The 13,714-nt window shown below is 38.2% G+C and overlaps 1 protein-coding gene across 2 annotated transcripts in view; it reads left to right on the top strand.

Moving 5' to 3' along the window:
- The window catches only part of Tm9sf3 (transmembrane 9 superfamily member 3), a 51,829-nt gene that overhangs the window by 11,231 nt on the left and 26,884 nt on the right, over window positions 1–13,714 (top strand). For both annotated transcript variants that reach the window (XM_038327107.2, XM_038327116.1), the window contains exons 3-5: window positions 7,347–7,469; window positions 10,203–10,363; window positions 11,746–11,823. In XM_038327107.2, coding sequence (XP_038183035.1) covers window positions 7,347–7,469; window positions 10,203–10,363; window positions 11,746–11,823 — 362 coding nt within the window. The remainder of the gene's footprint in view (window positions 1–7,346; window positions 7,470–10,202; window positions 10,364–11,745; window positions 11,824–13,714) is intronic.

Below are 13,714 nucleotides of genomic sequence, written 5' to 3'. Positions count from 1 at the left end.
AGAGTAAACCTACAAGTCCTGCTTTGGTGCAGTGATTTCATCAGATTTGAAAACCTTACGCTTTTTGTGCCTGAAGAAACATTTCTTCAGCAGTCTTAACCTTCCTTTCTTCTTAACCTTCCAATTGCTTGAGTCTGAGATGGAGATAAATAGTCAGAGGCCATTTTCATGGGCTTGAAAGTGAGGTTTGTTTTCTTTTCAGATTAAGCTAAACACTTGAGGCATGAAAGAACTACCAGTTATTACTCTCTGAAAGACAGCAGTTCTTGTGGTCTAGCCAGCTGTACACCTTCAGCTGAGTACAGCCAGAACAGCTACTAACTGGGGTAGTCCAGATGAAGTAGCCGCTAGGAATTGATTTTTTTTCCGCTACTGTACTTTTTTTTTTTTTTTTTTTTTTTTTTTTTTGGTTCATGGATAGAGATGATCATGCTTTCAAAGCGTTCCCGATTGTTACTTAAATTTTATGAACTTTTAAAGGTATAATGCACTTTTGGAGACCCAGATGTGGGCAGTCTGTTCTTGACGTATCACATACTAATAGTGCTCTAGAAAGCAGAACCAGCACTGTCTCAGTGTGAACAGTTTGGTTGGTTAGGGAGTCATGAAACTCAGACTGGCTGCAAACTTGTTATGGAGCTGAGGCTGGCCTTGAGTTTTCACCTCCTGAGTGCTGGGATTACACTCATTACCATTATATCTAGCTACTATTTTTTTTAAGTCTTTCATATCAAGCATTTGACTTTTAATGATTCTTCTGAAGGCATATTTATAGGAAATAAAAATTTTAAAAATAACACATGTACCACATACATATGCATATAAACAGAAACTCACATGCATACATGTAAGCATAATACATGCAGAAACAGTTTTGTTTTTTTTTTTTAACCTAGAAGATATTATCAAGATAATTGGATTGGTACCATTTTGTAGCGTTGAAGGTCACTAGAGAGATTATGTTAAGGAACTAACCATAGTCTGGAGTCTGGGTTGTGTAGGATGCCTCTCACTTCAAATTTTATGCACAGCTTTCTTTTTTTTAAAATATGCTAGTGCTAGAGAAACATGCTAATTGAGACCATTTGGAGAAAACGCATTAACTGTACAAAGACAGATCTATATTAGGCATCCTTGTGCCAGGCCTGATTTTATTACTTTCTAATTATGGGTACTATCTCTTAGAACATTGCTGTTATGGAGTGGAAAGAACTTGTGTTTTAGAGTCAGACATGGTACAGCTCAGCTCTGCCTGTGCCTACTTGTGTGGTTGTAGGCAGATAATTCCGTCTCTTTGATCTTTTAAAGTTCTTGTCTGGGAAGCATGGGGAATATTATAACCTGATAGAATTATTGTTAGGTTAAGTGAAATAATGTACTTTTAAAAGTACTGGTATATAGTTTATGTTTGAGAAATGGTAATTGCTGTGCTTACTAATATATATATATATATATATATATAAGATCTGAATTCTACTTGTTTATGTATTAGCAATTATGAAAGTTAGTTTGCCGATTGTAGAATTTTATACATTCCCAAACTACTCTACTCCCCTGCAGTTCCTCTAGTCTAGTGCATTCTTGCACACCTTAGCTGCTAAGACTGAGTAAGCTCTTAATAATTTGTCTAGCACCTGGACAGTGTGTACTTAGTTTTATGACAATTGGTTTCTTTTGATGATCTGAGATTGTAATTCTTATGTTTGTTTTGTTCTCCCCCCCCCCTCTCTGTGTGTATGTGTGTCTCTCTGTCTCTGTCTCTGTCTCTGTCTCTGTCTCTCTGTATGTAAAGGTATTACCATGTGGGCCAGGCTAGCCTAAGCCTAGAGCTTATTTTATATCCCTTGCTGGCCTTTGCTGAGGTTAACTTTGAACTTACGATCCTCTCTGCCTTAGTCTCCCAAGTGCCGAGGTTACAGGAGTGAGCCATCATGCCCAACTGGGATAGTATTCTTAACTAGGAGAGGTTACTGCCCAGCATCTTTTCCCATTATTTGAGAATTGGTATAATAAAGGGCATTAATAGTTGAAAAATAGTGACTTTTAGGGATTCTTCCTTTCCATATGCTATATTAGTTTTCTTTTAAATTTCTTCTTTAAATATCCTAACCTAATATATAGATGACATTTTGTACTTCTTTTTACCTTGAGTGATTTGGTAAATTTAGAGTTCTGCAGATATGGAGAAATGTCAGTGCTGTTTAAAGCCTTATGTACTTAAAGTTAAGTGACTCTCCAGCTTGGCTGCTCTCATTCCCAAAGGCGACATTTCTAATCGAATATCTGCCTGGGTGGAATAGTCCTGACTGCCAAAGGATGGAGAAGGAACTTGGAGTAGCAGGTTTGCTTCTTCAGTTGGAAAGTTTTTACTGCACAATCCCTCACCCTGTTTTCAGTCCCTAACTTCTGCTGTTTCCACTGCTACTGCGTCCGGAGCCTTTAGAAACTCTCCAGAGGAAGCACGTTCTGTCCCTGTCTCTGCAGCAGGGGACAAGTTGAGGGTATTCATCTAGCTGTGTGGTGGGTAGGGAAAGAACATGAGCATCCAGCCTCACAGCCTTTCTAATTTCTTGTCTTCTTTGCCATTTTTTTAAAATTGTGTTTGTTGTCATCATTTTCTGCTTCTTCTTAGTTCTAGGAATCAAACTGAGTGACATCCCTAGCTCTTGATTTTTTTTTTAACATAAGATTTTGTTAAGTACTCCAGGTTAACCTGAAACTTGTGGTCCTTCTGTCTCTTGCCTTCTAAGTCCTAGGATCAAAGGTGTAAGCTACCATCATACACTTCATATAAATATTTGCATGTAATTATTCTATATGTTCAGCCCTGACATCTGTTGTTTGCATTTCAAGGTCTGCGCTATCTTAGGTGTTCTGCGACGTCAGGTGCCTCCCATCCCGCAGCTCTGTGTTATGTGTCACTGAATAGATTCTGTTTTTCCTTTTTCAAAAATGTTTTAAACTCTTCTTTTCATTTATAATGGTGTGGATGAGAAAGTTCCCATAGTTCAGATGTTTGAATACTTGCTCCTTTTTTGGTGGTGCTGTTTGGATGAGTTTAGCAGGTTATGGCCTTCCTAGAGAAAGGATGTCACTTGGGGGTGGGCTTCATTTCAGTTTGCTTTCTTTTTGGAGCTTGTGGTTCAGTCTGTGAGCCCTCAGCGTCTGCTCCAGCCACCATGCTTGCTTGCTGCCATGCTTCCCTGCTGTGATGGACTCTATCTCTGGAACTGTGAGCCCAAATAAACCCTTCTTTCATGTTGCCGTGGACACGGTGTTTTGTCACAGCAGCAGAAAGTGACAACCATCACTATTTCTGCTTTCTCTTCTGATGGACTCACATTCTATCATATGGGCATTTGTGGGGCTTTAGGAGGGAGAAGAAAACCACCTATGCTTAAACTTGCCTCGAAAACTGGAGGTATGGGAACTTGCTGCTAGATTTTTCTTCTGTTGGTTTCAATCAATCAGTGCTTTAACCAGACCAACAATGAGAATCTGAAACTTGTCAGTTCTTTGATTCTTTAGTATCTTCTGCTAATTGTAATACAGTTTCAATACATAAAATTTAGGGTCTACAGAAGAATATAAAAATGGAAATTTCTATTCATCTAAGTTGTTTAAAAATATATAAAATTAAATGAAGTGTATTTGTACAGTCCTGTAATTCTAACACTTGTGAGGCTGAGATGGAAGGATTGGGATTTCCCTGCAACCTGGTGTCCATGGTGAGATCCTGTCACAAGAAAGTGAAAATTGAATTCATGATACCTATGTTATTTTTTTAATGCTCAGTCCTTATATAATGCTTATTACATGTCAGTGTCTTGAGTATTTTTAACTCAATAAGTTATATGTAATTATTTTTTTTCTCCCTTTTTTCTTTTTATTTATTTATTATGTATACAATACTCTTCTGCAGGCCAGAAGAGGGCACCAGACCCCATTACAGATGGTTGTGAGCCACCATGTGGTTGCTGGGAATTGAACTCAGGACCTTTGGAAGAGCAGGCAATGCTCTTAACCTCTGAGCCATCTCTCCAGCCCTCTCCCTTTTTTCTTATAACATCTTGTGAGTTTATTCTTATATTGTTATTCTTCAAATGCGGCTACATACTACTCTGTAATTAGGATATGCAGTTTCCCCCACTCTAGTTACAAGATGATCTGGTCCCTCCCTTTCTTTTCCCTTCCTTCCTCCCTTTCTTTCACTTTTTTATTTAGTGTTAGGGATTGAACTGAGAAGAGGATATCATGAATGTTAAGCAAATACTCTTGCACTGAGCTACATTTCTAGCCTTTGTTTTAAAAACTTTTTATTTTGAGACTCAGCCTTACTAAATTACATGGCCTGCCTTTGAGCTTACTCTGTAGCCCTGGCTGACTTTGAATTTGCAATCTTTCTGTGTTAACTTCCAAATTGCTAGGATTACAGGATAATACCACTAAGCCCAGTTGGCATTTCGTGATACCTATTACCAAGCAGCCATTTAACAAATGGCATGGTTTATGCTGCCAGTCAGGTTGCTCAATTAATCTGTACTTTTTATATAGTTTTAAAATTACTTTGCATATACCAGTATTTCCAGTCTATTTTTTAAATAATATATATGGCAGTTATTGAGGATGTAATTACATTCCAGACAGTGTTGGGCTGTGAATGCAGAGTTTAACCAGACGTCTGGCTTCAGGGATCCATTCATAGGCACTCTGAAATTGTGCACTTAATTTTGTGTGAATGTACATTTGCAGGGTAGGGTGGGGGTGGGTTTGTGGTAGGGGAAACAACACTTTCATGATGTTCTCAAGAGTGTGAGGGCAAAAATACTTATTCAAGAATGCTGTGAATTCGTTCACACTCCAGCCTTCAAAGGAGCCAGCACAGTTGTTTTCAGTTTCACAATTGAGGGACTGTGAGGGTCACAGAGGTTAAACCATTTGTTTTTGTTCAGGTGGCTAGTGAGTAGTGGAACTCAAACCAGAACTCAAGACTTTACCCATGTCTCTTTGTACATATATGGTGATTTCATGATAACTTTGCTAAGTGCTAGTGGATTTGAGGTAAGAGTCTACTTTTCCATTTTAGTAATGCCATCAAAAGAAGGTTAAGTATGGTGGCATGGTACATTCTTAGAGAACTCAGTATTTGCAGTGATATCTTCTGGATTTTTATTGGGCACACAATGGCACTTGAGTTCTGGGATCTACTTACTTTGAAAAGTAAGTATCAACATTTGCTAACTTATGGCTTTTTGTCCCCTCAAGATTTTTACATTGCTAAAATCTCAGTTGCATCTTTAGAATTTGAAGGGAGGTGTGCTCTGTTGTCATTTTCAACCCGTGATTCATGGTGAGAGACTTTTTAGGCTAGTTTTTCAGTTAATGCAGAAGGTGGATGGTGATTTGGCATCTTTGTACACATTGTCGTCAAAGTAGTTCCTGCTGAGAGAAGAATGCTGTTTTGGTCGGACGATCAGGCTGCTGAGTTATTTGTGATGTTTATATTTGCCTTCATGAAAGAGGAGTTTCATTAAAATGACCTACCAGTGTCCATTTTGCAGTGCCACAATAAATTGGTGTTAAAACTAGGAACCTCAGCCAAAGGGGCAGTCTGGGTGTGAGAAATCAGGGACTACTCTGTGGAGGAGAAAGTGTGGGATGTAAAGGTTTTAGAATGGCCTTCCTGCTAGCATTAGTGTGAGCCCCAAGTTCTATAGGCCAGAGAATACCATGTTTGCAGGGACTGCGGATTATTAAGTCATGTAGACTGAAGGGGAAGAGGATGGTATATCAATTAGGAAACTGTTATGTTGGAGTTAAACTTTGGGGAATCCATTATGCAGGTGAATAAATGCATACTGAATATCACAGCATTTTACTTAAAACTACCACATTGATAATGACCATTTAAACAGTTCCTTTTTAAAACAGTGAACATACAATGGCTTTGCAGGATCACTGCGCGTCTTTCACAGCCACTACAGCAATTCATTGCCCTTCATTGCCCTCCAAATCTGGACTCTTTGGTCCCATCTGTCCCTTCTGAGCTGCTGTTGCCCTTGCCCTTTGTACATTATTGTACACTATAGAGGTCTCTTTGGGGTACCTCCTGCTGACAGTTCTAGATTTTGCTGTAGAAACTCTTTAGAGCAATTTATTTCCTAATTCTTAATTGTTCCGCATTAGATATTACCATTACGAAAATTCTAAATTCCTTGTTGCCTAAAAGGCAATGAGGTGGAAAGAAAATGTATGTACAAGCCCTGGGCAGCATTGGTTTCTTCTGTGTGGAGGGGAAGAGTAGCTGGGTCTTCCCGGGCCTGTTCCTTGGGACAGGGTGCGCTTTGTCATCTTGATGGACCCACTCTGGACTAATAATCTCTTAATGAGGGGAAGCTGTTTTCTAAGACATGCTCTGGAATATAAAATTGTAATTCAGATCACTAGTTCTTAAGAAAATAATGTTACAGACAACCATTAAATTCATCATTCATCTGTAATCTTTAAGAAACATTAATTAATATTTAAGAATTTTCATTTTTTTTTGTGGGGAAATTGTATTTCAGAGTCTCAATTACCAGTATGACAGTGTAAGAAAATTTATTCTTTTTTGGTTCTTGTTAAGATTGATTTATATTGTTGTGATTGCTTAAGTAATATATCAAAAGTTTAATCTTTTTGATTGACATCTTTTTTTTAAACAAGCACATTTGAAACATTAGAAATTAAAGACCATCTGAACACAGTTGCGAAAATACTATTTTTGCAAGCAATCAGGGATGCAAATGACTTATCTTTAGGGGATTTTTGAGTGATTTATAAGTAGAAATGCCTATCAGATAGAGGCTAGCCTTGTGATCTTAATAATTGTGAAGGGTTATTAGGAGTCCTCATGCCCTCTGTGACACTGATGACTTGGGGGTCTGTGCTGTTGGAATAAATGTATATCTGGGTGTGCTTAGCTACACTGTCATCTCTGCTTAGGCTCATATCCTTGAGCTTTTCCACACTGTAGATAAGATTTCCTTATGTGTCTTAAGCTTTTTTGTTCTTTGTTTTTATATCAGCTTATTTATTTTAAAGTGACTTTGTTATTGTTCTTGTATAATTTTCTTTACATTAGGGTTTTCTTTGTGTAAGGCAATCTTTGAAAATAAAGATGATCAAAATCTTTCATTTTAAGGTAACAGAAGATATAAAAAAATACTTTCTCAGCTCCCATATGCTTCTCACCAGACTGTTGGGGATAGACATTAGCTTAAGCAAATGCTGACTTTTCTTTTTGTGCTGTATTTCCTGTAACTGTTGGCAAGCCAGTAGGTTAATTTGTAGTTTTTACTTTGCAGATGATGTGATGCCAGGTACTTACTGTGAAATTGACTTAGATAAAGAGAAGAGAGATGCATTTGTGTATGCTATCAAGAATCACTATTGGTACCAGATGTACATAGATGACTTACCAATATGGGGTAAGTACTCTGTTACAAACTAGGACTTCATAGAACCAGTGTGTTAAGGTGCCTGTCTTCCAGATCATGATGGAAATGTTCTTCTACTCTTTGCCCCAGAATAGTCTTTAATGATTCCTCCTACTGGAGGCATTCTGATGCTGCCAGACCTTATAGGAAACTCTTAAGATAAAAGGTCTATACAGTGAAACTTTTCAGACTGTAGGAATTCAGAGGTTCTTGGAACATTTGAAATTTCCTTTTCCCCTAGTTTCTTCACAGCTTATTTTCTCTAAATATATTTAGAGGGACTGAGTAGGATTTTAAAAATTTACCTCTTGGGGGCTGGAGAGATGGCTCAGAGGTTAAGAGCATTGCTTGTTCTTCCAAAGGTCCTGAGTTCAATTCCCAGCAACCACATGGTGGCTCACAACCATCTGTAATGCCCTCTTCTGGCCTGCAGACATACATACACACAGACAGAATATTGTATACATAACAAATAAATATTTTAAAAAATTACCTCTTTATGTGACACTGTAGTAGTATCTTTTTAGGGGCATGGTAATTTCTTGAGTGTTTTATTTTACTGGTTCCTTTGTCATTTTCCAAAACATTCAATATTGAAGAATTATTGTTGTTTAGCTCTTGCTTGTCCATACTGTTGGGGAAGAAACATAATATGATTAATACAAATTTAGGCATAGTCCAGAAGTAACTTAAATAATTAAATTATTTGAGATCCAAGGAATACCATAGGCAGTTACCATAGGCAACATGTTTGATCGCAAATTTTTCTGTCTCTAGATATATGCTCTATGTATAAGAATTATCTTTTAATCTTAAAATTGTTAGCTGATCATTATGTTTATCTGCAGCAAAACTGACTGAGCATATTAGATCAGAATTTAGTATGTTAAAGAAATTTATGAGAAAATCTTTTGGGAGGAAGAGGCAGGAGGATCTCTTTGAGTTTAAGGTCATCCTGGTCTTCATAGCAAGTCTGAGGCTACCCAAGATTACATAGTGAGACCATGTCTTAAAAAAAGAAAAGCCAGTCTCAAGAGGTATTTGTATGCATTATTATAACTCTGCTCTGTGTTAATTAGGTATATAAAATAAGCATTTTGTATAAATGATCATATTAGTGTTATAGGATAGGCATGTCTGTGATCAGCTCAGAGGGTGGTAGAAGACAGGCTAAATACTTGCTGAAGATTTCTGAACCTATAGTTCAGAATATAATTTAATATAGTTTAGAATATAGTTTAATGGGGAGAACCCATTAAACAAGACTTTTCTTCATTTGTAGTGAAAACAGATTCCTTTCATAGTTCTCCTATTATTATGAACTTTTAAAGATCACATATGGCAGGCATTGTGGCTTATATATCCCAGAGGCAGAGGCAGAGGCAGACAGATCTCTGTGTTTGAGACTAGCCTGATCTATATAATGAATTTTAGGACAGCCAGGACTATGTAAAGAGGCCTTGCTTCCCTCCCCCCACTTCACATTCATTTATTTAGTGTTGGAGGAATGGGATGTGCACGTGTGCCACAGCATGGGTGTGGAGGTCAGAGCACAGTGGGAGCCTCTTTTCTTCTTCCACCATGTGGGTCCTGGGGTTTAAACTCTGGTTATCAGGTTTAGTGGTCAGTGCCTTTCCCCACTGAGCAATCTCTCTGGCTCATTATAGTCTTTTTTAAAATCTGCATCTTCAGTTTTTGTTTTCTTAATTATTGTTCTGAGCCCCCTTAGCAACAGTGGTATAAAGTAAGAGTGTGTGTGTGTGTGTGTGTGTGTGTGTGTGCGCGCGCGCGCATGCATTGTGGGCATGTAGAGGCCAGGGGTCATCTTTGAGTGCTATGCCTTAGGTGCTAACCACCGTTGTTTTTGCTTTGTTTTTGAGATGGGGTCTCTCACTTGGCCTGGTACTCACTGATTAGGCAAGAACCTTCGTGTCTTCATATCTACAGCCCTGGGAATAAGCGTACCACTTAGCACCACCCCCAGTTTCTTTATGTAGAGATCAAGCTCAGGTTCTCGTGATTGTGTAGCAAGGACTTTACCAGCTGAGCAATCTGTCTAGCCCCTTAAGCATTTGTTTTTAGAATTAGAATCTCAGGGTCTGCCATCTTTAAATATTTTTGCATATGTAATATCTGAACCTGGGCATTCCTCTTCTTTGTCAAGAAAAAATAAAGATTCTGATATGATTTTACTTGAACAAAAGTTTGAGTCTTTCAAAAGCCTTTTGGAGAAGCTGTGTCTTTACCCCCAAGTTTAGTTTTTAGAATAGATAGGCAAATGAGTTCCCACTTTTCTCCCTCTCTTTTCTCTCCTCCTCTTCCTTCCCCGTCCTACACTGTGTGTGTGTGCGCGCGCGGACAGTCACAAAGTAGCTGGGTTATTCTGACAGGTGGTGACATAGCATGTTTCTGAAAACCTGAGATACTAGGTAGTGTGCACAAGTAAGGTGATAATTGCAGCAGCAGAGATACTAGTGGTGACAGAGAGTAAGTTCTGAGTGTCATTATCTGTGACCATTTATATTAAACTTCTCATTATTTTGTACTAGCGTGACCATGATGTGTGTTTGCTAAGAAGTCTAGCCTGCACTTTTGCCTTGTGCTAACATGAGGATGTTGACAGTATTGTCTCTTTATATAAAATAAACTTAGTGAACTCTTAGTGTCTGGGTGCTTTGAATACTAGGTGTTATTAGCTTGTATAAAGTGTTTTTTCTTTTGTAGGTATTGTTGGTGAAGCAGATGAAAATGGGGAAGATTACTATCTTTGGACCTACAAAAAACTTGAAATAGGCTTTAATGGAAATCGAATTGTTGATGTTAATCTAACCAGTGAAGGAAAGGTCAAATTGGTTCCAAATACTAAAATACAGATGTCATATTCAGTAAGTTTTAAAATAATTGTGTGTAGGAAGAAACGGTGTGTTTGTAAACTTTAGAAAATAAAAGTACAACTGAAAATTAGATGCAGCATAGTTCCTCAGTGTATCTGCATTAAGTCTCCTAAAGGAAGGGTATGTGCTTCGGGTTTGTGGGATGGGATGCAGTGTGGCAGTGTAATAACCATGCGCTAACATGGCTACCATCGGCACCAGAAGGCTGTAGCTCGGCCATGTTTTTAGGTTTCAGGAGCCCATGTTATATCTCTGTTCATTTGCTGTCTCAAATAGAGATGGTATGAAGGTCGGTGGGTGGGTGCAGATTGCTATGATCTGCTTTATTTGATGGTAAGACTTATTCCTAAGACAGTAAGAGCTTCTCAGAGTCCTTTAGCAACTATGAAATTAATTCCATTCTCTTAGCTTAAAAATGATGGAAGAAAGTTATTTCCTGGTTATTAGAAAGAATCCCTTTGCTTATAGCCAGTTTTGGAAATTCTTTTTGTCTACATGTACCAAATATAAGTAATTATTATATAACTGTGTTGGAGGAGGCCCCTTGTTTTGTTCCCAGCCCCAAAATAATCACACAGAAACTGTATTAGTTAAATCACTTCTTGGCCCATTAGTTCTAGCTTCTTATTGGCTAACTCTTACATATTAATTTAACCCATTTCTATTAATCTGTGTATTGCCACGTGGCTGTGGCTTACTGGCTAACTGTCTCCTATGGGGCTACATGGCTTCTCCCTAACTCCTCCTTTTTCCCAGCCTTCAGTTTAGTTTTCCCCACCTACCTATTCCCTGCGCAGGCCCAAGGCAGTTTCTTTATTAACCATTGGTATTCACAGCATGCAGAGGGGAATCCCACATCATAATTGTACAAAGAAATTTAATAAATGCCATACAACTACAATTTAAAGACAAAATGTTTATTCTTATTTCAATTGGTTTAAATACTTGTAAGATGAGTTGGCACATATACCAGATAGTATGTCAGTCAACAGTAGTTAGTCCCTGAAAGCTGAAATGATCCCTCTAAGGAAAGGCGTAATATTGTACTTGTTTAAACTTCTCACTGGGGCTGGAGAGATGACTCGGGTTAGGACCTAGGTTAAACCCCCAGCAGCTGCAGGGCAGCTCACAACATCTTCACTCTAGTTCCGGAGGATCCAGTACCCTCTTCAGGCCTCTGCTCAACTGCACACATGTAGTGCACAGACACATACCCATACACATAAAGTAATAAAATTAAAAAGAAAACTGTCAGTATTTTCTCACCATTTTAATTCTAAGTGTGTCAGTATTTCTGAATTTTATATGAGTTTTTTCATTAGATTGTTAATTATTTATTGGCCTTAATTTTCAAGTGGGATTTTTTTTTTCAGGTAAAATGGAAAAAATCAGATGTAAAATTTGAAGATCGATTCGACAAATATCTTGATCCATCCTTTTTTCAACATAGGGTAGGTGTTTGTACTTTTAAGATAGAGCTTTGTATGCAATCAGTTCCACATTGAGCATCTGCCTATGTGGATCATTATGCCAAGGACTATGGATTTCAAGAAATAACTACTGGTGATTTCAGATGTAAATTTAGAGGAACAATAAAAATAGCTGGCGTGATACTATAGTCTAAACCAGTTAAGAGATACACAGGGAAAAGCACAGTATGTAGAAGCCAGATACAGCACTTTAATTGCAATGATGTTGATATTGGAAAAGTGGTTCATACCATACGTGGTCAAATGGGCGTCTTAGTACTGAAACTCAGAATTAGACAGACCTTACCTGTTGATGGTGAACTGTTATTGGCAGACTTCCCTACATGGGCACCTGTGGAGAGCAGCAGCAGAAAGGAGCATCTCTTGGCAAGGAGGGATGAGAGAGCAGTGCAGGTTCTTCCAGTAGAAATTCTTCCAAATGGAACATCAAGAAAGGGAATAAATGCTTCCCAGAGTCCTCATTCTGCATCCAGACATTCAGTTGCTGAAGCCTCTAGGTCGGGGTTTGGCTGGAACGCAAGCTCAGTTCAAGGCAGTACTGTTGGTAGTGTGACTTGTCTCCAGTTAGCAATAAACAGAAGGTGACACTTAGGATTAGCAGCACTAGGGGGCACTGGAGTGCAGCAGTTGGTAGGGTCAATATCTGTTTGCTTTATTAGTTTTATACTTAATCATAGCCCAAAGGCTTATCAGTGATGCTTTATTATTTTAATAACTATTTCCCAGTATAAACGTTTCAAGAGATGGTTTAGTAGGTCAAATCTATTGATCTGCATTCAATCCCTGGGGTCCACATGGTAGAAGAAGAGAATTGACCACACACCAGATAAACAAATAAATGTAATAAAATAAAAGTTTTTTTTTAAAAGAACATTCAGAAATCACTTTGGAAATGTATTGTACATTGTCATCTATCTACAAAGAAAATACCTATAAAAGAAAACTTGTACATAATTTCACATAAATAACCTACAATACCTACAAGAGAAAAACACCTTGTGTGCAGATAACACACCAGAACATTGCTTCCTTCCCACCTTCTTGGTGACTTTGACCCAACCTGTCCTCCCTCCTGTTGTCTTCAGTCTCTTGGTACCCGTTGTTTGCTGTCAGCTTCAGTGAGGGCACTTGTGTATCCCACATACAAATGAGATAATGTGGTTCTTGTCTTTCTCTGCTTTATTTTATGCAATAATTTTTAGCTCCATTCATGTGGGAAATTTTAACATTTAAGGCATACCTTTCTTATTACTAACTGTATATAAAATTTTTCTCTTTGCAACCTTGGATAGTTGGCTAAAGATTTGTGTCATACATATTTTCCCCCTTCTCTTGACCCTTTCTGGGTTATTAATTTCTTAAGTAGAAACAAAAATCCCATCTTTGGAGACATCTGCCATTTCATTTTAAACTGCTTTTTGAAATCCTTGGTGATGCCTTTATGATGCTTTCACATGGCATATTGGGGACAAACATTTCAGGGTTTAGTATTATTAATTGTTCCATTTATAACTCGAATGGGTGCTCAGTGAGTAAGTTGTTGGAGGGGAAGCCACAGAGTCCCAGTGTGAGTAGCAGAATCAAAATCGCCCTTCCCATTCATGCCCTTCCTTAGTATATTAGCCTGAGTAAAAATCTACCCTCCTCGTGTAAGCCAATACAGCTTTGTGTTAAGCTTTCCTGGGACTCATGGAGCTCTGAGCAGACTTCCCATGAATAACTGCAGTATGCAAGTGAAAGGCTCTGTGGTGGAGAGGACACCATTTGACTTGGACCTTGAAGACCAGGGAGGATTTACAAAGGAATATAAATTACATGTGAGAAGACTGTATATGGAAAGTAGGGAGAAAGT

Source organism: Arvicola amphibius, chromosome 1 (assembly GCF_903992535.2).
Source record: "Arvicola amphibius chromosome 1, mArvAmp1.2, whole genome shotgun sequence".
Classification (NCBI taxonomy): domain Eukaryota; kingdom Metazoa; phylum Chordata; class Mammalia; order Rodentia; family Cricetidae; genus Arvicola; species Arvicola amphibius.
Note: the sequence above shows the minus strand (reverse complement) of the source record. Positions and strands in the feature narration are given on the sequence as shown.